The 22,774-nt window shown below is 40.8% G+C and overlaps 1 protein-coding gene across 2 annotated transcripts; it reads right to left on the bottom strand.

Annotated features, from left to right (window-relative positions):
- Positions 1-11,265: 11,265 nt before the first annotated feature.
- On the bottom strand, positions 11,266-16,363 carry cdkn1a (cyclin dependent kinase inhibitor 1A). Of its 2 annotated transcripts, none has more exons than XM_014132997.2 (3): positions 16,133-16,363; positions 13,253-13,709; positions 11,266-13,089 (listed from the first exon to the last, which is right to left on the bottom strand). In XM_014132997.2, exons 2-3 carry the CDS (start codon positions 13,686-13,688, stop codon positions 13,034-13,036), a joined length of 492 nt encoding a protein of 163 aa, XP_013988472.1. In that variant the 5' UTR covers positions 13,689-13,709; positions 16,133-16,363; the 3' UTR covers positions 11,266-13,033. The 2 variants fall into 2 exon arrangements, with proteins under 2 accessions (XP_013988472.1, XP_013988473.1); XM_014132998.2 differs by lacking the exon at positions 16,133-16,363 and adding an exon at positions 14,243-14,360.
- Positions 16,364-22,774: the final 6,411 nt, after the last annotated feature.

Raw genomic sequence — 22,774 nt, 5'->3', positions numbered from 1 at the left:
AGGAAGTCTGAGGAGAGCTCCTGGCAACCCTCTAAATCCCTAAAGACACCACAACTCCTTACCACAGAGAAATAAATACATATATAAGAAATATGATCCCATCCATCACAAAGAGACTATTATTAGTTCTCCGTTTTAAGAACTATAGAACTATTTGCAAACTGTCAAGAGTTTATGTCTTAGTTACACATACACATAATAATGATCGTACAGGGAGGAAGTAGGAGTTAACAATGCAATTTCATCATGGTATATTACTATAGAAGAAAATGTCCCCCATCCTCAACAAGTAGGTGAATAAATGTTTTGTTAAGATCCATCCCACACTTCATTTGTGGCGGCCTGAACTTTGTTAATCACAGTCACTGACTGCTCTGTAGGAGCAGTATTTTATGAAATATAATGGATTGTGGATGTGATAACCACCATAAAGCTTTTGAACAAAGAAGGAAATCAAATTGTGGGTTATCGATATCTCCCAATCTAGATACACTTAGGTTCCATAGATTTTTCACATCACCATTCCAGGTAGCTTAGTAGTTAGAGCATTGGGTTAGTAACCGAAAGGTTGCTGGATCATATCCCTGGGCTGACAAGGTAAAAATCTGTCCTTCTGCCCCTGAGCAAGGCAGGGAACTGTTCCCTGGGTGACAAAGATGTGGATGTCAATTAAGGCAGCCCCCACACCTCTCTGATTCAGGGTGGTTGGGTTAAATGCAGAAGACACATTTCAGTTGAACACATTCAGTTGTTCAGCTGACTAGTTTACCCCCTTTCCTTTCCCATTCCCAGTTATTCATTAATCAGAAGTGAGGAGCAGAGCAGAGGCATACGAGCACCTCACACAACAAGAAGAGACAGCATCAGAAACATGAACAATACAAAGTAGGTCCTTGCTCTCTTTCTTCCCCTCTTCCTCCCCCTTAGTCAAGTCCTTGCAGCTCCAATGGATGAAATGAACAGCTGCCCCCCAACATCTGGACTGAACTCCTGGCTGTCAGAGACATGGTAGTGGAGCAACGCATAGAGCTGAGAGACACAGATGTCAAGTTCAGCGCCACAGAGGGTGTGGTGGACAAACTCAGCATATTCTGTATAATGAAGGTGCAGTCAGATATATATAAAGTCAACTACTGTTGTCATTGGTTTGTTTTATTTTATAAATATCCTTCAATTATTTATGTCATTATAGCCATGGAGGCCAGGCTGAAAGTGAGTGGGGGCTTGGTAGCTGGACTGGATAAAGAAATGCAAGGTACTGTAACGCACAAAGCTAGATTTGGATAACTATTCCGTTTTTTTGTCTGCCAGATGGAAGTAACTAACATTTCTTGCTATTTCGTAAAAGAAGTGCTGCCATCAGTACCGTACTTTTTGTCCACAGAGAGGTTAGCAGTGGTGTTCTCTTCTGTACTGGGTAGCACCATAGGGCCTTCTGACCAAGATGGACCTTGATCAGAGAGGTGACCAAGAACCCAATGACCACTCTGACAGAACAGAGTTCCTGGGCTGAGATGGGAGAACAGTTTCTACAGCACTTCACCAATCTGGGCTTTATGGGAGAGTGGCCAGACGGAAGCCACTCGTGAGAAAAAGGCACATGACAGCACACCTGGAGTTTGCAAAAAGGCATGTGAAAGACTGAGGTCATAAGGCAAAAGATTTTGTGGTCTGATGAGACAAAAAATGTAACTCTTTGGCCTGAATACAAATCACTATGTCTGGAGAAAACCAGGCACAGCTCATCACCCGTCTAACACCATCCCTACCGTGAAGCATGGTGGTGGCAGCATCATGTTATGGGGATACTTTTCAGAGGCAGGGACTGGGAGACTGGTAAGGATAGAGGGGAAATATTAATGGAGCCAAATACAGGCAAATCCTTGATGAGAACCTGCTTCAGAGTGCAAACGACCTTAGACTGGGGTGAAAAATGATGCTCCAACAGGACAATGACCTCAAGCATACAGCCAAAGCAATGCTGAAATGGCTTAAGAACAAGAATGTGAAAGTCCTTGAGTGGCCCAGCCAAAGCCCAGATTAAATCTGTGGAAAGATTTAAAGATTGCTCTTCACCGCCACTCCCCATCCCGAACTTAACAGAGCTTGAGAAAAGGAATGGGAGAAAATCCCCAAATCCAGATGTGCAAAGACATACCCAAGATGACTCAGTTGTAATCGCAGCCAAAGGTGCTTCCACAAAGTATTTACTCAGGGGTGTGAATAGTTATGTAAATAGGATATTTCTGTATGTCATTTTCAATACATTTGCAAAGATTTCTACAAAAATGTTTTCACTTTGTCATTATGGGGTACAGTGTGTAAAATCCATTGAATCAATTTTGAATTCAGGCTGTAACACAACATGTTGTGGAATAAGTCAAGGTGTATGAATACTTTCTGAAGTCACTGTAGGTGTGTTCACTGAAAAGGTTAGATGGGTTTCCACTTTGCGATTACTGGATTTGGTCGTGGAACACAGCACATGATTTTAAGCATTTGCAAGAACTCCCAGAAGGTCCTATCTGCTTTCCACAACACATCTGATGATTACTACACTAACTTCCCAATTCAGTCTCCCTGAAGCTAGAGGTTGGGGAGGTGTATGTTAAACTCAGGAGTGGAGCAGTTGCTTTTGATGATGTTACCACTTTTAGTGTCTATCTTCTGTTTCCAATGAGAAAGGGGACACTCCTTGACAATATTCACTACACACTCAAAGAGACAAGAGGGTAGAACATATTTCATACTTTGCTTGTTTTTTCCCCTGATTTACAATCGCCATTTTACAGGTTTTACTATATCATGTCTTATACAGTATATAGTCAAATTTCCTCATCTGCTTGTATGCCCTCTATCAAGGTGTTTTGGTACTTCCCTTACGCACTACCCTTTTTCTGTGCACATACTATACCACAGGTCAATATACATGTAGTCTACCATTCAACTGTCTATCCTGCGCTCTATCTATAATGACAATAATGGTAGTTGGATCGTTTGTCCAGATCTACAATAGGTTAACTAGCAGTCATACCACACATAAAATCATTCAAATCTGCACCAATGTTCAATATACAGTATATCCACAAGATAGAGGAAATAGCTGATAGGCAGCTGAGAGGCCAGGTGCGTCATTGCTCTTGAAAGAACAGTGAAGAAACGCAGCTCAAAAAGCTCCCCCATTGATCTTGTTTAGGAAAAATAAAAGTATCTTATCTAGAATATCTAGAAACACCACAATCCAATGAATAATTGTATTGTTTTCAAGTGAGTGCAAATGAGTACAATTCTACTCTAAGCTGTAAACTGCAATGGAAATTTCATTTGAATAATGGCGCGAAAGCCCTGTTATTTGAACGTTTCATTCCATTCATTCCATTTGGATCAGTTATGGGTCTTCTCTCAACAGATTATACAAAGGCACAGTAGCAGGCCAGTCTGGCTGTATTTTTACTTCTGATACTGTTGCCGATCATCATTCTCGAAGTCGTCCTATAGTGTGGCCAAAGATTTTTATAACTAACCCAAGATAAACCACAGCCTGTCGTTTCTAATCGGGACAAATGAGTCATATCGGACAGAACAAGCAAGGAGGTGGGCAGAGCCAAGCACAAGCTAGCGAGATCCTATTGGCGTGTTCTAGCAAACATTTGTGTATTTCCATTAGGGAACGCCTACTCTGTGAAGTAAGCATGTGCAGTAACTCGATTTGCCTTTGCACCCCTTTGAAACAACAAGATTTTTGAACACTTTGGCAAAGTTCTACAAAACTTTGTCCACTCTGTTCATAACATACTATAGTTTTAGGAACAGAAAACTGTATTGAGATCAATGTTTAATCAATGAGAAAAGTTGTAGGATGTCGGCAAAAATCAATTCTCCCACTGCCGACCACAGGGCTTCCTCTCACTACCATAATTGGTAGTGAGTGTAAACGCCAAGCGTTTGCTTCACATTTATATATCCGGTAAAATATCTGTCTCATTGTTCTATGTGTGGTGTGGCCACACAGGCCTATGCCAGTGGAGGTTCCTCAGAAGAGGAAGGGGACCCCCCTCCTCATTGAATTTCATCATCAACAAAACAATTTTTTAACATTTTAAAAGTTACCCTTTTTAGATAAAACTTTACTTAATATATTCACGTCACCAAATAATTTATTAAAACACACTGTTTTGCAATGAAGGTCTACAGTCGCCTCAAAAGCACTCTGTGGGGTAGCACCATGGTGTAGCTGGAGGACAGCTAGCTTCCGTCCTCCTCTGGGTACATTGACTTCAATACAAAATCTAGGAAGCTCATGGTTCTCACCGCTTTCTATAGACTTACACAGCAATTATGACAACTTCCGGAGGACGTCCTCCAACTTATCAGAGCTCTTGCAGCATGTTGTCCACCCAATCAAAGGATCAGAGAATGAATCTAGATCTTAAAGCATAAGCTACAGCTAGCTAGCAAGCGAGAGAGATTTAGTCATTTTTTCCACTTTCAGTTTCACTTACTTAGCTAGCAAATGCAGCTAGCTAGTTTAGCCTACTCAAACACCCTGTTCAAACAGAGCGATGCTATGTTAGCTAGCTGGCTATGACTATCCAACACAACACTGGATTCTTCCAAGTCAAGGTAAGCTATTGGTTTTACTAATTTATAGCCACCGGGCCTGCCGGTGTAAGTGCTAAACTGCTTACTGACTGTACACTGTAATGTTACTGCATGATTGTAGCAGGTTTACTAACTTGGTAGTTGTATTAGCTATGTTGACTATGATGTTACTTTAGCTAATACGGTGACAACGATGTAGGCTGTGTGTAGCGGTTATGATATGGTTTGGCTTGGAAAGGTTTTTTCACCTGGACACATACAGGTCCACAAGGTCCACAAGCGATTTTTATTTTATTTAACCTTTATTTAACTAGGCAAGTCAGTTATGTATTGAAGTCCACAAGCGATTTTTATTTTATTTAACCTTTATTTAACTAGGCAAGTCAGTTAAGAACAAATTCTTATTCACAATGAAGGCCTAGGAACAGTGGGTTAACTGCCTTGTTCAGGGGTAGAACGACAGATCTTTACCTTGTCAGCGCTGGGATTCGATCTAGCAACCTTTCGGTTACTGGCCCAACGCTCTAACCACTAGGCTACCTGCCGCCCCAAAATGGGAAAAGGTGAGAGGAGGAGAGCACATAGATGCAAGAAGGAACACAACGTGGCTGCTATGAAAGTGAACTGTTTACGTGTGATCAGGGCTGTATTCATTCCGCCGATTCTGTTGAAAATAAATTCTTAAACAGAAGCAAACGGAACGAAGCGGGGATAAACAGACCTGAATTTGTCCAATAGAAACTCTCGTTTGCAACTGTTGGACTAATGATTACGCATTAGATCAGCTAGATGCAGGCAAGAGTGCGCAAGGAGGTATTGAATGTGTCACTGTCTGTCCATGTGGCACTGTCTGTCACGTTGTAAACTATCATTCATAGTAGCAACCTCATGATGGGTATAGGGAAAATGTTAGTATGATGTAGTAGCAGTGGTGTAAAGTACTTAAGTAAAAATATACTTTAAAGCACTACTTAAGTAGTTTTTTGGGGTATCTGTACTTACTTTACTATTCATATTTTTGACAACTTTTACTTCACTACATTCGTAAAGACAATTATGTACTTTTTACTCCAAACATTTTCCCTGACACCCAAAAGTACTCGTTACATTTTGAATGCTTAGTAGGACAGTAAAATGGCCTAATTCACAGAACATCCCTGGTCATTCCTACTGCATCTGATCTGGCAGACTCACTAAACACATGCTTCATTTGTAAATTATATTTGAGTGTTGGAGTGTGCCCCTGGCTATCTGTAAATAAAAAAAACTAGAATATGTGGCCATCTGCTTAATATAAGGAATTTGAAATGATTTATACTTGTACTTTTACTTTTGACATTTAAGTATATTTTAGCAATTACATTTGTATTTATTATGGATCCCCATTAGCTGCTGCCAAGGCATCAGCTACTCTTCCTGGGGTCCGGCAAAATTAAGGCAGTTTTACATTACATTCATAACCGATTTCACAACACACTAAGTGTGTGCCCTCCGACCCCTACTCCACTACCACATATCTATAGCACAAAATCTATGTTTACATGTGTATGGTGCATATGTTATCATGCGAATTTAACGCTTCAATATAGCCTGAATACTTGTCATTTCACATTTTCTATGTATTACCTTTTATGTGTGGCATAAACACAACTAGTCACAATGAATATTTTTGTTCAGGAAAGAGACAATCTGTTACAAAATACCGAAAAGTTTAATGACATTCGGAGATTGTCAAACCAGGCCTTCGATATGGAGTACGGAGGGATGTATTTTCTGTTCGTCAAGATTGACATACTCTACTTGATTGTGGTGTTGACAACTCAAATCATGATGATATTCGCTCGAAGTTGTGAATCGGTATGCAGTTATGCATTGCTTATTGGTTGTGTGTGGTGCATTGGCACAGAAACCTGATGGTGGAAAATTCGTTGAATATATTTAATTTAATTATAAATATAGCATACAAATGTTGAATATCTGATTTTCCACAACTGATCGTTGTCTGCAACCAGCTATGATTGTAGTCTAATGTGGCAGGCAGGGAAAGTAAACTCTTCTGGCCCGGGAGCCCTGTGTGGCGTCGAATGTGCTACAAAACCATGCTAAAGTGGTAAAGTCGATATCCACGTTTATAAACAGGGTTGCAACAGCTTTAATTGATGGTGGTAATAATTATTTTTGTAGTTAATTTTACGAGGCGGGAGGGTGTGCAAATTATTTTACAGCACAATAGGACGGTCACGTGAGGGGGGTGCTTTTTTATGACACCTGGAATTCAACGCTATCAATGCTATCAATACAAAAATACCAGTAATTTATTTTAATGACCTCAATAGAGGTAAATAAATAGTCTACAATTGATTAGTCTGTTTTTTTCAAACTAGTGGAGGCAGGGGCGAAAATCTGATATCAATTTTGGAGGGGACAATTACATGAAAATTTCTCAAGAGCAATTCCTGAGGGGGACACCAAAAGTAGTGCTGTAACACATAGCCTACATTGTAATATGGTAAATGTATATTGAGGAACCAAAGAAATAAGGTGTTTGCCGTACTCCTAACTACAGGTACCCAAAACTACACAACTAATCACAACAGCAATACCATTGCCTTTAACAAATCTTAGTTCAGTCACCAGTTTAAGTTGAGAGTGGGGGTATCCATGGCATTTTCCAATTATGTTCCTATTTTACAAGTAAAAAAATTGAGAACCTTTCATAATGTTGCCAAACAAAGACTCAACAAACTTACCTGAGACTCCCTGTCTCTGCCAGTCTGTCCCTGCATATCTGTCCCCAACTCTGCTGTCTGTGTGCCATCTGTTGCCTGCTTTGACCTCCATTGTGGAGGTGCATAAAGCAGCACCCATGCACTTACCACAAGTTCCTTATTTTGCTAAGTTCGCCATATTGTATGTACATTGCTCTCCATTACTCTTTTTTTGAATGGTCATTTGCAAAGTGCATTCGGAAAGTATTCAGACCCCTTGACTTTTTCCACATTTTGTTACATTACAGCCTTATTATAAAATTATTTAAATTGTATTTTCCCCTCATTAATCAACACACAATACCCCATAATAACGAAGCAAAAACATGTTTTTTTTTAAGCAAATGTATTAAAAATAAAAACCTGAAATATCACATTTACATAAGTATTCAGACTCTTTACTCAGCAGGTGTTGAAGCACCTTTGTCAGCGATTACAGCCTTGAGTCTTCTTGGGTATGACACTACAAGCTTTGCACACCTGTATTTGGGGAGTTTCTCCCATTCTTTTCTGCAGATCCTAACAAGCTCTGTCAGGTTGAAAGGGGAGCGTCGCTGCACAGCATTTTCAGGTCTCTCCAGAGATGTTAGATCAGGTTCAAGTCCGGGCTCTGGCTGGGCCACTCAAGGACATTCAGAGACTTGTCCCAAAGCCACTCCTGCATTGTCTTGGCTGTGTGCTTAGGGTCATTGTCCTGTTGGAAGGTGAACCTTCACCCCAGGCTGAGGTCCTGAGCGTTCTGGAGCAGGTTTTCATCAAGGATCTCTCTGTACCTTGCTCCATTCATCTATTCCTTGATCCTGACTAGTCTCCCAGTCCCTGCCACTAAAAAACATCCCCACAGCATGATGCTGCCACCACCATGCTTCACCGTAGGGATGGTGCCAGGTTTCCTCCAAGAGTTCTTTAGGTGCCTTTTGGTCAACTCCAAGCGGGCTGTCATGTGCCTTTTATTGAGGAGTGGCTTCCGTCTGTCCGCTTTACCACAAAGGCCTGATTGGTTGAGTGCTGAAGAGATGGTTGTCCTTCTAGAAGGTTCTCCACAGAGGGACTCTGGAGCTCTGTCACAGTGACCATCGGGTTCTTGGTCACCTCCCTGACCAAGGCCCTTCTCCCCCGATTGCTCAGTTTGGCCAGGCAGCCAACTCTCGGAAGAGTCTTGGTGGTTCCAAACTTTCATTTAAGAATGATGGAGGCCACTGTGTTCTTGGGGACCTTCAATGCTGCAGAAATGTTTTGGTACCATTGCCCAGATCTGTGCCTCGACGCAATCCTGTCTCTGAGCTTTATAGACAATTCCTTCGATCTCATGGCTTGGTTTTTGCTCTGACATGCACTGTCAACTGTGGGATCTTATATAGACATGTGTGTGCCTTTCCAAATCATGTCCAATCAATTGAATATACCACAGGTTGGAGTCTGGTGTTTTCTGTAATGACTTTAGTGATCACTGTTTTACAGCCTGTGTTCGTAATGGCTGCTCAGTCAAACGACCTGTCCTGATTTGTCAAAGATGCTTGATAAAAAACTTTAATGAGCAATCCTTCATGTCTTGGCCTCATGTCAATATTTTCAGTGATATTGTTAACAAACACGCCACCATAAAGGAAATGAGAATTAAAAACAGATTTAGCCCCTGGTTCGAACGTGATCTTGCAGTTACTCCACCTCATGAATTGCATTTGGCGAAAGGCTCGGCACACACATACTGAGGCTGACTGGCTCTCACTCAGGCAAATGAGAAATAAGTGCACTCAGGCTTTCCGGAAGGCCAAAGTTAGTTACTTTAAGGAGCAGTTCTCTCTTTCTGTGGGGATAACCCCAAGAAGTTCTGGAAAATGGTTAAAGACCTGGAGAATAAACCCTCCTCCTCACAGCTGCCCATGTCCCTTAAAGTTGATGATGTGGTTGTTACTGACAAGAAGCACATGGCTGAGCTTTTTAATCATCACTTCATTAAGTCAGGATTCCTATTTGACCCAGCCATGCCTCCTTGCCCGTCCAACATTTCCTCATCTCCCACCCTCTTCTTATTTTAATAATCGCCAAGTCTATCTCTGACCTTTTTAACCTGTCTCTCCTCTCTGGGGAGGTTCCTATTGCTTGGAAGGCAGCAACGGTTCATCCTTTATTTAAAGGGGGATCAAGCTGATCCTAACTGTTATAGGCATATTTCTATTTTGCCCTGTTTATCAAAAGTGTTGGAAAAACTTGACAATAATCAACTGACTGGCTTTCTTGATGTCTATAGTATTCTCTCTGGTATGCAATCTGGTTTCCGCTCAGGTTATGGATGTGTCACTGCAACCTTAACGGTCCTCAATGATGTCACCATTGCCCTTGAGTCTAAGCAATGTTGTGCTGCTATTTTTATTGACTTGGCCAAAGCTTTTGATACGGTAGACCATTCCATTCTTGTGGGCCGGCTAAGGAGTATTGGTGTCTCTGAGGGGTCTTTGGCCTGGTTTGCTAACTACCTCTCTCAAAGAGTGCAGTGTATAAAGTCAGAACATCTGCTGTCTCAGCCACTGCCTGTCACCAAGGGTGTACCCCAAGGCTTGAACCTAGGCCCCACGCTCTTCACAATTTACATCAACAATATAGCTCAGGCAGTAGGAAGCTCTCTCATCCATTTATATGCAGATTATACAGTCTTATGCTCAGCTGGCCCCTCCCCGGATTTTGTGTTAAACGCTCTACAACAAAGCTTTCTGAGCGTCCAACAAGCTTTCTCTACCCTTAACCTTGTTCTGAACACCTCCAAAACAAAGGTCATGTGGTTTGGTAAGAGGAATGCCCCTCTCCCCACAGGTGTGATTACTACCTCTGAGGGTTTAGAGCTTGAATAGTCACCTCATATAAGTACTTGACAGTATGGCTAGACGGTACACTGCCCTTCTCTCGCTCCTCTTTCACCCCAGCTGCCAAACTAACCCTGATTCAGATGACCATCCTACCCATGCTAGATTATGGAGACGTAATTTATAGATCGGCAGGTAAGGGTGCTCTCAAGCGGCTTTACCTTTACCATTCGGCCATCAGATTTGCCAGCAATGCTTCTTATAGGACTGGTAATCTCTGTATACCCGTCGCAAGACCCACTGGTTGACGCTTATTTATAAAAACCCTCCTAGGCCTCACTCCCCCCTATCTGAGATACCTACTGCAGCCCTCATCCTCCACATACAACACCCGTTCTGCCAGTCACATTCTGTTAAAGGTCCCCAAAGCACACACATCCCTGGGTCGCTCCTCTTTTCAGTTCGCTGCAGCTAGCGACTGGAACGAGCTGCAACAAACACTCAAACTGGACAGTTTTATCTCAATCTCTTCATTCAAAGACTTAATCATGGACACTCTTAATGACAGTTGTGGCCGCTTTGCGTGATGTATTGTTGTCTCTACCTTCTTGCCCTTTGTGCTGTTATCTGTGCCCAATACTGTTTGTACCCTGTTTTGTGCTGCTGCCATGTTGTTGTCATGTTGTGTTGCTGCCATGCTGTTGTCTTAGGTCTCTCGTCTTGGTGTGTTTTGTCCTATATTTTTAATCCCAGCCTGTCCCCACAGGAGGCCTTTTGGTAGGCCGTCATTGTAAATAATAATTTGTTCTTAACTGACTTGCCTAGTTAAATAAAAAGTTGTAGAAACATCAAGGATGATCAATGGAAACAGGAAGCACCTGAGCTCAATTGCGAGTCTCATAGCAAACAGTCTGAATACTTATGTAAGGTATTAGTTTTTTTGCATAAATGTCTAAAAACCTGTTTTCGCTTTGTCATAATAGGTAGTGTGTGTAGATTGATGAGGGAAAATGCTTTTTTTTATTTTATTTTTAAATCCATTTTAGAATAAGGCTGTAACATAACAAAATGTGGAAAAAGTCAAGGGGTCTGAATACTTTCCAATTGCACTGTATGAATTTATTGTCAATTAACCAATTACACATATCTACCTTGTTTTACAATAAATAAGAATGTCTTAGTTGTAGCTATGAAAACACTATGTAAGCCTGTGCACCAACATCTACAAAAATAGGTGCACTTTTGGGGTAATGTATGTTTATATTTGCATAGCAGTGCATAAGGTGCTGTGAACATTAAGCAAAGCTATTAGTTAAGTTTGGAATGTTGCCATACAGTGATGTTGTCTAACCACCATTCAAATTACCCATAGCAGCAGGATCGGCCATCATAACAATAAATAACCGTTATGCACCAATGTTTGAGGAAGATAAAAACTTCAAATAAAATAGAAAACAGAGGCTGTAGCTTAGTCAAAAATAGCTATGTTTCTGAGGACACAAATTCTCTCTGTTTAGATTCAAATACCATACAGGCACTTGTACCTGCTGTTGGCTACATGAAGAAAAATGTTGTGCAATACTGCAAGAAAACGTTAAATGTTTCACTGCTTAACAGTTTGATATTAACATCAAGATAAAGCTGATACTCATCTAAGGAAACTTGAATGTCTGGCTTTGTGTTCAGATGGCCAGATGCTAAATAGACTTTGTAAAAATACTTGAAAAGCTTGAAAGAACATTGCGGAGGTCCCTATCAACAAATTCCCAAGAGTATTATAGCAAGAAGTCCTAGTTAGGTAGAAAGGGGGACATTGGGCGGCAGGTAGCCTAGTGTTTAGACCGTTGGACTAGTAACCGGAAGGTTGCAAGATCGAATCCCCGAGCTGACAAGGTAAAAATCTGTCGTTCTGCCCCTGAACAAGGCAGTTAACCCACTGTTCCTAAGCCGTCATTGAAAATAAGAATTTGTTCTTAACTGACTTGCCTAGTTAAAAAAAATAAAAAATAATTGGTGCCATTTCTATATAGGAGTTTGCATAATTTTATGCACAGCGGTACCCTTCAAGTAGATTCCTATGAGTACATGTTGAGATACATATTTAAAAATGTGTGCAATCTCATGTACAACAGAACATACTTTGGAAAGGAAGTGCTTGCAAATGACAGACAATAGCATGATTCCTGGCCCTCTTCATGAGACACAGCATAATGAAAAAAACATCAATCCATACATTTGGACATTTGAAATTTGTCCTGAAAAGATTGTTGAAGACTATTGTGTTGTTGTGGTCATTTTTTCAAGTCCTCTCAATGTGACACTATATTACAGTAGATTCAAACTCAGCACCGTAAACAGTATGGTTTTATAATGTCAAGATGTCATCAAAACAAGACGATTTATGCGTAGACCGAGGCATGGTTTCGATTGGTCTATTTCAGTGCTGTGGAATGCAGAACCTTAACTGTCCAGACTTAGATTTTCAAGTCTTCCTTACACTAAACGGTCATAAAGGTTTAGAGGATGTTCTTTCATGACTCACAAATGGTCATGGATGCACCATTAGAATGTCCCTCCCTTACCACAGGGAGAACACAAGTCCCCTTACATTGAAATCATTAGTACATCAGTTAACCTACATGGATATAAAAATAAAACAGTATGCATCGGTAATGGATGCAATAAAATAGGTTGTTTCATTTTTCACTGCATTTGTTTAGAGGATTGGTTATGTATTCCTCCAGGTATGTGTACTGTATGTACTCAGAGTCTGTTCAGCATGTGGGTTCCTGAGAGAAGTAGTGCTTGCTGTGGATTTGTCCGACTGTTGGCTCCCTGGCAGCTGTGACGGTGTCTCTGAAATCACCGGCCTGACTTAAGCGACGTACCCACCACTCTCTTCTTGGCTTGGTAGAAATCTGCAGACACCAATAGATGTTTTATTAGCATTGGACTCAGTGTTCAAAACTTAATTGAAGTAAACCAGTAGTTCAATCCTACCAACTTATAAACCCTCCCCAAAAAAACATCCCCTACCTAAAAAACATCCCCTCCATCCACCCACCACACCAATCCTCCTACCTGTGAGGTTGGTCTGTTTCCTCTTCAGTTTGTTCTCATTCTTGTCTTGCGGTTTCTCCAGGTTCTGGAGGTTGGCTCCGTACTTCTCAGGGGTGCAAGGGATGTTTTCCTTTCCACGGTGCCATGGCCCCGCCCTGACCCTCCCTGTGGATGCTGCCAGCCCTCCAATCTTCTGTGCATCCCCCTGACCCAACAGGCAGGGCAGGTAGAAGAGAGGCACCTTGGTGCCCAGAACCTCCTCCCACTGGAAGTCTCCCCCAGCCAGAGGCTTATCTGACAGGAAGTCGAAGCCCCAGCGGCGACAGGTGTCCTCCAGGTCTCTGCGCAGGGTGTCCTGGTACTCCTGCTGCAGCTGCTCACGGTCAACTGGGCCAAACAGGTTCTGCCTGGCAGGACTTTTCTCCGGAGAGCTCAGGATGCGCTTACGACTGGCCATGGTTGTTCTGGTTCTAGATTGCTTGGGACACAGGGAGAGGATAGCATGGTTAGCTGACTGGGCACACAGAGCACAGCAAGAGGATAGTGGTCTGAGCCGCTGTCCAGGAAACGTCATCAGTAAGATCACGTGAAAAGAAGTCATATCAAATGTAGACACCGGATGTACTTTGAGTATGTCACACTATTGAGTCCTCTTCTTGAGGCTTCTACAGAATAGCAAAATTATCTAAAAGCGCTGAAGTGGTAAAAAAAAAAAAATCATGCAATGTTCCACTGCAACCAATCAGATACTTCTCTGAACATAGGTAAAGATGATAGCAAGAATATATGTAAGACCAAGACTGTTTCTCGCAGATTTAAACCTCAACTATGGTACTAAACTAACATAATGAAATGATCTTAATCACCCTATCACCAAAAACAAATTAGTAGATGGCATCCTATAATCTGATATTCCATTATAATTCAAAAACCAACTAGCAAACCATAATCACTTAAACAATACTAAATGTAACAAGTTGTATAGCCTACCACAACCAATAAAGAACTTACCATTTATACACAAGTAAACCTCTCAAAATCTTAATTGTACTTCATATGTGTAACGGAGGAACTGGACTGTGTATTGAGGATGCGGCAGTTATATTTAACAGCCAGCCATCAGACAGTGATTCATAAAGCCTTCCTACTTTCCTGATCTAGTACATGTCTGGGCAAAGCTCTATGGACATGTAGAGACAAGTCCTGAACATCAACCCTTATGACTGTAGTACAATAACTACTAGGCACCAGTGTTCATCCATAATTTAAGCAAAACATATTTCATGTAATTACATAACTAGTCTGAATGTACCACTACTATCAACTGACACTATTGTCATGTTTCATAAATTAGGTGGTTTCACAATTTTCTATCTATTTCCCTGTCAGACAATGGTTAAATAGGGGTTTAGGTGTGTTGAGTGTCAAATCCCAGCCCTCATATTCTTGCTCTATGACCACAGAGCACTCTCATGGTAAAGAACCTTCCCTTGCAATAACAAAGTTTACCCTGGGGGAAGCAGAGGCTTCTATCACTCCCTTAGGATATAATTATGCAAGCTGTATTTATGTAACGTAAGCTAAACGTATACATTTTTGACAAGGAACCCCTTTCTTTACCATTCATTGCCATGCAAGAAAATCAGTTCTATGATCATTTTTACACATATAGAGTTGCAAATGTATTATTTCTTTGAAGTGCATGGGAAGTAGGAAGTGGGGGAAGATGGGATCTCGTATACTAAATTGTAGGAGATATCCAGGATGGGGCCCTTTGGAGACATGCAGGGGGAAATTTGCCAGAACAAACTGGAAGTAGATCTGGTACAGTCAGTCAAGTTATTTACACAAAATTCCACTCAAAGCAAACTCAACCCCATCCCACAACATCCTCATGAGTTGGACTTTTCTGCTCTCATTTTGTTTTTAAAAATCCTGGGAGAGAAAATCATATCACAAGGGGCTCCAAACTGCTGTGGATTGATCTACTCTAGCCTACTTCTCTGTGTCGCTCTTTCCCTGTCTGTCTGCTGAGAGAAATCACCTGACAGGGTGGGCAGTCACACATGGGCAAGGCTGCAGAACAGACTGGCCTGAGGTCATTACATGAGACATGTCTGAGAATTTGAAGGCATGCCCCATGACTAAGACATCAGTGTAGTTAGAAGTTATATTACAAATCATATTTAAGGCCTCAGCTTGTTTTTACATAACTAGACTCTGGGGGAGAGATTAAAATCCCTGTATTATCCATTACTAGGTATTTCTGTTATAAGTACTCAAAAATCTATATCAAACAGAGGGTTGAGTATGGGGTCGATGTGGGTCTAATCTTACAGTATCTTCATGATACCATGTCCGATGTCGTTCAAAACAATACAAACCGAGTTAACTAGCTACAGTAAACGAAGTCTACAAAAATAGGGTAAATATATGGAAACGTGACAGGAGAAAACCTTATTTCCTCTTTCCACCCAAAGAGCTCTCCGTTGGCATCACTGAAAGGGGCGGATTCAAGTAAGTGGCGGGAGAAATATAGCAGACGCACATGACTTCAGAACCTGCCCACTTACTACTACACCCCACGTGAATCTAAAAAACGTTTGAACCGGGTAACTGAGGAAATCAATACACACGGTTTCCAGTGGACAGATGTTGTTGCCCCAGTGTAAAATGACAAAAATGTATGACTAATAAGCAAATACATTGTATCATTGACAAAAACGTATCTTATCGAACCATAGCCACCAACAGCAAGGTTAACTGTGAGGATGACTACAACTTGCCTTCGTTCAGTTGTATGAAATAATACATTTCCATCGGTCTATAGCCTACAAATCGACAAGCCTTTTCAATTTATATAAAAAATAGCATGCATAGATATTTTAAGATTTTACTTACATTGAAACTAGCCTAATGTAAATGTCAGGCAAAGGTCCCTTTTTAGGTTTATGCAGGCTACTCTTTGAAGATAAAATGAAAGAAACGACGTTAGCCAACGTTAAGTAAACTTTTTCTTAGCATATCAATTTTCTCAAAACGAAATCCTTGTGGCAGAACTAAATCAACTCAATCCCTCACTGAGGTTCGCTTCTCTTTGCTCGATACCTTTCTCAAAGTGTTCTAGTGATGCAGAAGTGGGGTTTTATAGTAGAGAATGATAGAGGCCTCTAGTGGCCAAAAAGCCATTTTAACACCGGCAGCACCTTCCCCCATGCTTCAGCCATTTTAAAGTAGTCAAAGGATGCGGTTCAAACGTATAAAAGACACACCCTCGTCCACTTGATTTCTTTAATTTAACCTTTATTTAACTAGGCAAGTCAGTTAAGAACAAATTCTTATTTACAATGACAGCCTACCAAAATGCCTCCTGCGGGACGGGGCTGGGATTAAAAATAAATATAGGACAAAAGAGGCAACAACGCTACATGCGCTGAATAAGAGCGTCTGCTAAATGACTTAAATGTAAATAAAGAGACCTAGACACCAACATAGCAAGGCAGCAACACAACATGACAATAACATGGCAGCAGCACAAAACATGGTACAAACATTATTGGGCATAGACAACAGCACAAAGGGCAAGAAGGTACGGGAACAATTCATCACGCAAAGCAGCCATAACTGTCATTAAGTGTCCACGATTGAGTCTTTGAAGAGATTGAGATGAAACTGTTCAGTTTTTATGTCCTTGGGGAATCCCCGTCACCATCTTGGAGGTCGGTCCAAATGATGAGCCAAGCAAGGTACATTTCCAACGTAAACCCCTCATCCCTCGTTTGTAGTCGAGTTTGTGAATGTACTGTACAATTATGTTCACTTCGGGGCCTGAAACACCGCATAATTCAATTCGCGACGATTGTACATCCACTAAGTCCGCCAAAAAGTAACGTCAATGTCAATAGTCAACATACAAGTGGAAGTAAAAACGAATGTAAATAAGTTAGAAATCTGTTACATGACGGCACAAACACGTCTCGTAAAAGTAATGTTTTTGTTTGGTTAGCTTTTGGAAATTGTATAAATAAAACATGTTCCTTCTTCAGAAGTTCTAGCTATGCAGGCTAACGTTATTTAGCTAGCTATCATACAGTAGGCGTATATCAATAATTATATATTTAATGTAAGTAGACATGCAATCAAAAATTGACTGTAGCTCATATAAAGCACTCACAAGCTACCGGTAGCTGAAAACACAATCATCGCGTTGAACGAGTGACTCATTTCTGGGAATGGGCGGTCCATTTAAAAATCTGTCCTTCCGTCCTTGCCTTGCAAGTGTATCCTCGTCAGACGTCATGATATGACAACAGAAGTGTCCACTTAATTTGACGTCTGAGGGGATAGGGTGTTTCTTTTAAGTGTTTGGACTGCAACCAAAGTAGTCAAATGGGTGGGGATTCCTATGGGCCTCAATAGCTCTACCCATGTTGTCATAGACGTTATAATGGCTGAGATATAAAAATGAGTCCTCTATCTATTCCTATGGGTTTTCTCAATTTTGGGGGGATGATCAGTGTTGCCAACTATTTTTCAGTGATAATCTCTTTTGGTTGCTTGATTTGGTGCTTGAAGTCGCTAGATGACCCAAATGCTGATCACACCGCCCGCGTCGCGTTCGCGAGCATAGCAAAAATTAATTTGGAAATACATGTGGGTCATTCTATGAAAATGGTGGCTTTTTGAACAGCCAACTTTTACAAATAGTATTTTTATTTTTTTAATCAAATCTTAGTCAGATATAGTTAACCCCTTAACATTATAAATCAACATAAATTACACCTTAACATATTTATATATATACACAACATTACATAAAATGCTTGTGCTGCCTTTTTGTCACTGGTGTTACCTATATTTTAGATGACAATTCAGACTTTCTGGAATCTAATTTCAGTCTTTCATTTTCATATATAATGAAATACAGAAAATGTTAATGATAATATTAAGAAATTGTTTAGATTAGTAATAATTTACTTTAAACATGCAAGTGTAAAGTTCTATTGTCTGACATTTTTCCATTTATACTATTGTTTTTTTTTTGTAACATCAGAAATAGAGGTTGAGTCATCAAAATCAAATGATCATATCTTTAAAATGTTTACAAATGAATGTAGAAACAGTTAGGTAGATACAAAAACCATATTCAATTAAATTGGGCAACTTACATTTACATTTTAGTCATTTAGCAGATGCTCTTATCCAGAGCGACTTACAGTAGTGAACGCATACATTTCATACATTTTTTCCCCCCGTACTGGTCCCCCGTGGGAATCGAACCCACAACCCTGGCGTTGCAAACACCATGCTCTACCAACTGATGCCAGAACACCAATATGCCATACAGTATAATACCATTGACACAATGTGAAACCAATGACAAACATATGATTATTTCAAACAAATGTTATCAATTTATTAGTAATATTTTTAATTACTTTTCATTTCAGATTTCACAAGATGGGTTGATTTAATATGAGCAATAAAATAAGGGTTATTGGTCAAAGATTAAGACCAAAAGATGAAGCCTATTGACTAAAATGTATTTCATAACACAACATTGTATAAGGGCACAAGTCGAGAACCAGATGCAGATGGTTTAAGTCTGATATTTATTAAATCCAAAAGGGGTAGGCAAGAGAATGGTCGTGGACAGGCAAAAGGTCAAAACCAGTTCAGAGTCCAGGAGATACAGTGTGGCATGCAGGCAGGTACAGAGTCCAGAAAAGAGGCAAGGGTCAAAACCAGGAGGACTAGCAAAAGAGAATAGGAAAGGCATGCTCACGTGGCAAAACACACTGTTTGGCTTGGAACATACAAGACAACGTGGCACAGACAGACAGAAAACACAGGTTTAAATACCCAAGGGATTATGGGGAAGATGGGTGACACCTGGAGGGGGTGGAGACAAGGACAGGTGAAACAGATCAGGGTGTGACACATTGTCATACAAACATAAAAAACATACCACTAGAACATTAGAAACCCTAACATTGAACATAAACTGAAACTGTTTTCCTAACCAGATTGATACGAACATTTTGTATGCAGTAAAACATGTTAATGGAATTTTTCTTGTATTGTTCTTGACTTTTACTTCAGATATGTTTGCCTTTGCCATGTTATTGTGTCGCGTCCATCTCTTATCATCTCTGAGCCAATCTCCATTGCTTTCTAGCTACTGACAGCTTCTTTACTAGTAGCCTGTTCACATCTGCCACTTTCACACAGTCAGGTGCTCCTCCAAGTACTTTCAGATACTGTTGCAAATTTGAACTGATCTTTTGTTCACTGGCAGTGGCTCTGGCATCAGACAAACAATCTGGTCATCCGCATACCAGTTGATATCATCTCTTGGGCTTGGCCAGTAGAACTTGTTGACACAATTCCTGTGCATGAACTTTACTCTGTTCTTCAACCTCCAGTATAATGCCAGGGTATGGTTGTTCGTTGTAGTTCACGATACACCATTGTCCCTGGGGTGAGACTCGATGACATCTGGACGAAGTGGAGCTTTGTACTTTTCCAACTTCTCTTCCAACTTCTTCTGCCTATCTGTGCTTCTCTCCCGCGCACTCTCCGTCCCTTGGATTCATTGTCTGTAAAGATGTAATATATAATTGTATTCGATTTCCAGTGTAAGATGCATGCAACATAATACAAACATGAAATCCTACTCTGTCACGCCTATCCACAAAACTACGTAGCTTGTTAAACAGTATATATCAATTCTAGTGCCATGTGACAAATATTACGTAGGCCTAGTTAAAGAGATAGTTCATCTGAATTACGAAATTACATATTGGTTTCCTTACCGTGTAAGCAGTCTATGGACAAGGTATGACAGCAATCAATGCTTTGGTTTTGTGCCACAAATGCAAAAGATTTAGCATTTGAAACAGTGGCCAGGTAAACAAAAGCATGGCTTGCTGTCATACCTTGTCCATAGACTGCATACATGGTAAGGAAACCAATATGTTATTTTGTAATTTGGGTGAACTATCCCTTTAAGTAACTATGTAGATACAGAGTACACATGTCTTCCTACAGACACGTTGTCTTAATTCTGACCTTGCAGTACTGGGTTCACTGTCTGGAGAGGATGGGGGGGGTCAACACTGTCGTTACTGCTCTCAATCTCTCGCTGTGTTTTGCCTGTCTGACCCGCCATTTCCTTCGCTCCTGTCTTTTTTCCCTTTCTGTGAGATCCTTCACTCTCTTTTTTGACTATCTAAATCCTTTAAGTACAGTTGAAGTCGGAAGTTTACATACACCTTAGCCAAATACATTTAAACTCAGTTTTGCACAATTCCTGACATTTAATCCTAGTAAAAATTCCCTGTCTTAGGTCAGTTAGGATCACCACTTTATTTTAAGAATGTGAAATGTCAGAATAATAGTAGAGAGAATGATTAATTTCAGCTTTTATTTATTTCATCACATTCCCAGTGGGTTAGACGTTTACATATGTAACAGTATTGCTTCCGTCCCTCTCCTCGCCCCTACCTGGGCTTGAACCCGTTACCCATCGCTCCACAAAAGCCGCTCCACTTCAAGGTCTCAGAGCGAGTGATGTCACCGATTGAAACGCTATTAGCGCGCACCACCGCTAACTAGCTAGCTAGCCATTTCACATCGGTTACACATACACTCAATTAGTATTTGGTAGCATTGCCTTTAAATTGTTTAACTTGGGTCAAACGTTTCGGGTAGCCTTCCACAAGCTTCCCACAATAAGTTGGGTGAATTTTGGCCCATTCCTCCTGACAGAGCTGGTGTAACTGAGTCAGGTTTGTAGGGCTCCTTGCTCGCACACGCTTTTTCAGTTCTGCCAACAAATTGTCTATGGGATTGAGGTCAGGGCTTTGTGATGGCCACTCCAATACCTTGACTTTGTTGTCCGTAAGCCATTTTGCCACAACTTTGGAAGTATGCTTAGGGTCAATGTCCATTTCGAAGACCCATTTGCGACCAAGCTTTAACTTTCTGACTGATGTTTTGAGATGTTGCTTCAATATATCCACATCATTTTCCTGCCTCATGATACCATCTATTTTGTGAAGTGCACCAGTCCCTCCTGCAGCAAAGCACCCCCACAACATGATTCTACCACCCCCGTGCTTCACGGTTGGGATGGTGTTCTTCGGCTTGCAAGCGTCCCCATTTTTCCTCCAAACATAACGATGGTCATTATGGCCAAACAGTTCTATTTGTGTTTCATCAGACCAGAGGACATTTCTCCAAAAAGTACGATCTTTGCCCCCATGTGCAGTTGCATACCGTAGTCTGGCTTTTCTATGGTGGTTTTGGAGCAATGGCTTCTTCCTTGCTGAGCAGCCTTTCAGATTATGTCGATATAGGACTCGTTTTACTGTGGATATAGATACTTTTGTACCTGATTCCTCCAGCATCTTCACAAGGTCTTTTGCTGTTGTTCTGGGATTGATTTGCACTTTTTGCACCAAAGTACGTTCATTTCTAGGAGACAGAACACGTCTCCTTCCTGAGCAGTATGATGGTTGCGTGGTCCCATGGTGTTTATACTTGCATACTATTGTTTGTACAGATGAACGTGGTACCTTCGGGCATTTGGAAATTGCTCCCAAGGATGAACCAGACTTGTGGAGGTCTACACTTTTCTTTCTGAGGTCTTGGCTGATTCCAACCTCACTAATGTTCTTGTGGCTGAATGGAAGCACATCCCCACAGCAATGTTCCAAAATCTAGTGGAAAGCCTTCCCAAAAGAGTTATAGCAGCAAAGGCTGTTATAGCAGCAAAGGTGGGACCAACTCCATAATGCCCATGATTTTGGAATGAGATGTAAGACGAACAGGTGTCCACATACTTTTGGTCATGTGGTGTATGACATATTAAAACAGACTGTCAAATCATTTCAAATAAAATCTACATTGTTGAGTGAAGAATAGAAAATTTTTGGTAAGCCCTGTTCCTTTCTTTGTCAGTTACACACGCTGCGCTGTTCATCAGTCTCTTCATTCACAAGACATTTGATAATATTTTCACCCGACAGACTATTGTCGATTTAATCTTGTATTTCGGCTACATCTATTATATATACAGTGTACAGGAGGTTGGTGGCACCTTAATTGGGGAGGACGGGCTTGTCGTAATGGCTGGAGCGGAATGGGTGAAATGGTATCAAATACATCAAACACATGGTTTACATGTGTTTGATGCCATTCCATTTGCTCCGTGTCAGCCCTTATTATGAGCCGTCCTCCTCTTTGCTGCCTCCATTGACAGAGAGGACCATCATTTTTGGCACCCTTGATAAAGATTAGCAAAATTGACTGTATAAAATAAATAATTAAAATACTGAGCTATATTGCATGCAAAATATATATATTATTTCATACTAACACAATTGCTCAGAGAAAGAGATTTTGTGTAAGAATTAATTAAAAAAAACTCAAAAAGATAGGGGTCACAATTATTAGCACCTGTTTCAGTACTCAAGCACCCTCCCCCTTGCGAGGATAACAACACTGAGTCTTTTTCAAAATTGTTTTATGGGTTTGGAG

This window comes from Salmo salar, chromosome ssa12 (assembly GCF_905237065.1).
Source record: "Salmo salar chromosome ssa12, Ssal_v3.1, whole genome shotgun sequence".
NCBI lineage: Eukaryota > Metazoa > Chordata > Actinopteri > Salmoniformes > Salmonidae > Salmo > Salmo salar.
Note: the sequence above shows the minus strand (reverse complement) of the source record. Positions and strands in the feature narration are given on the sequence as shown.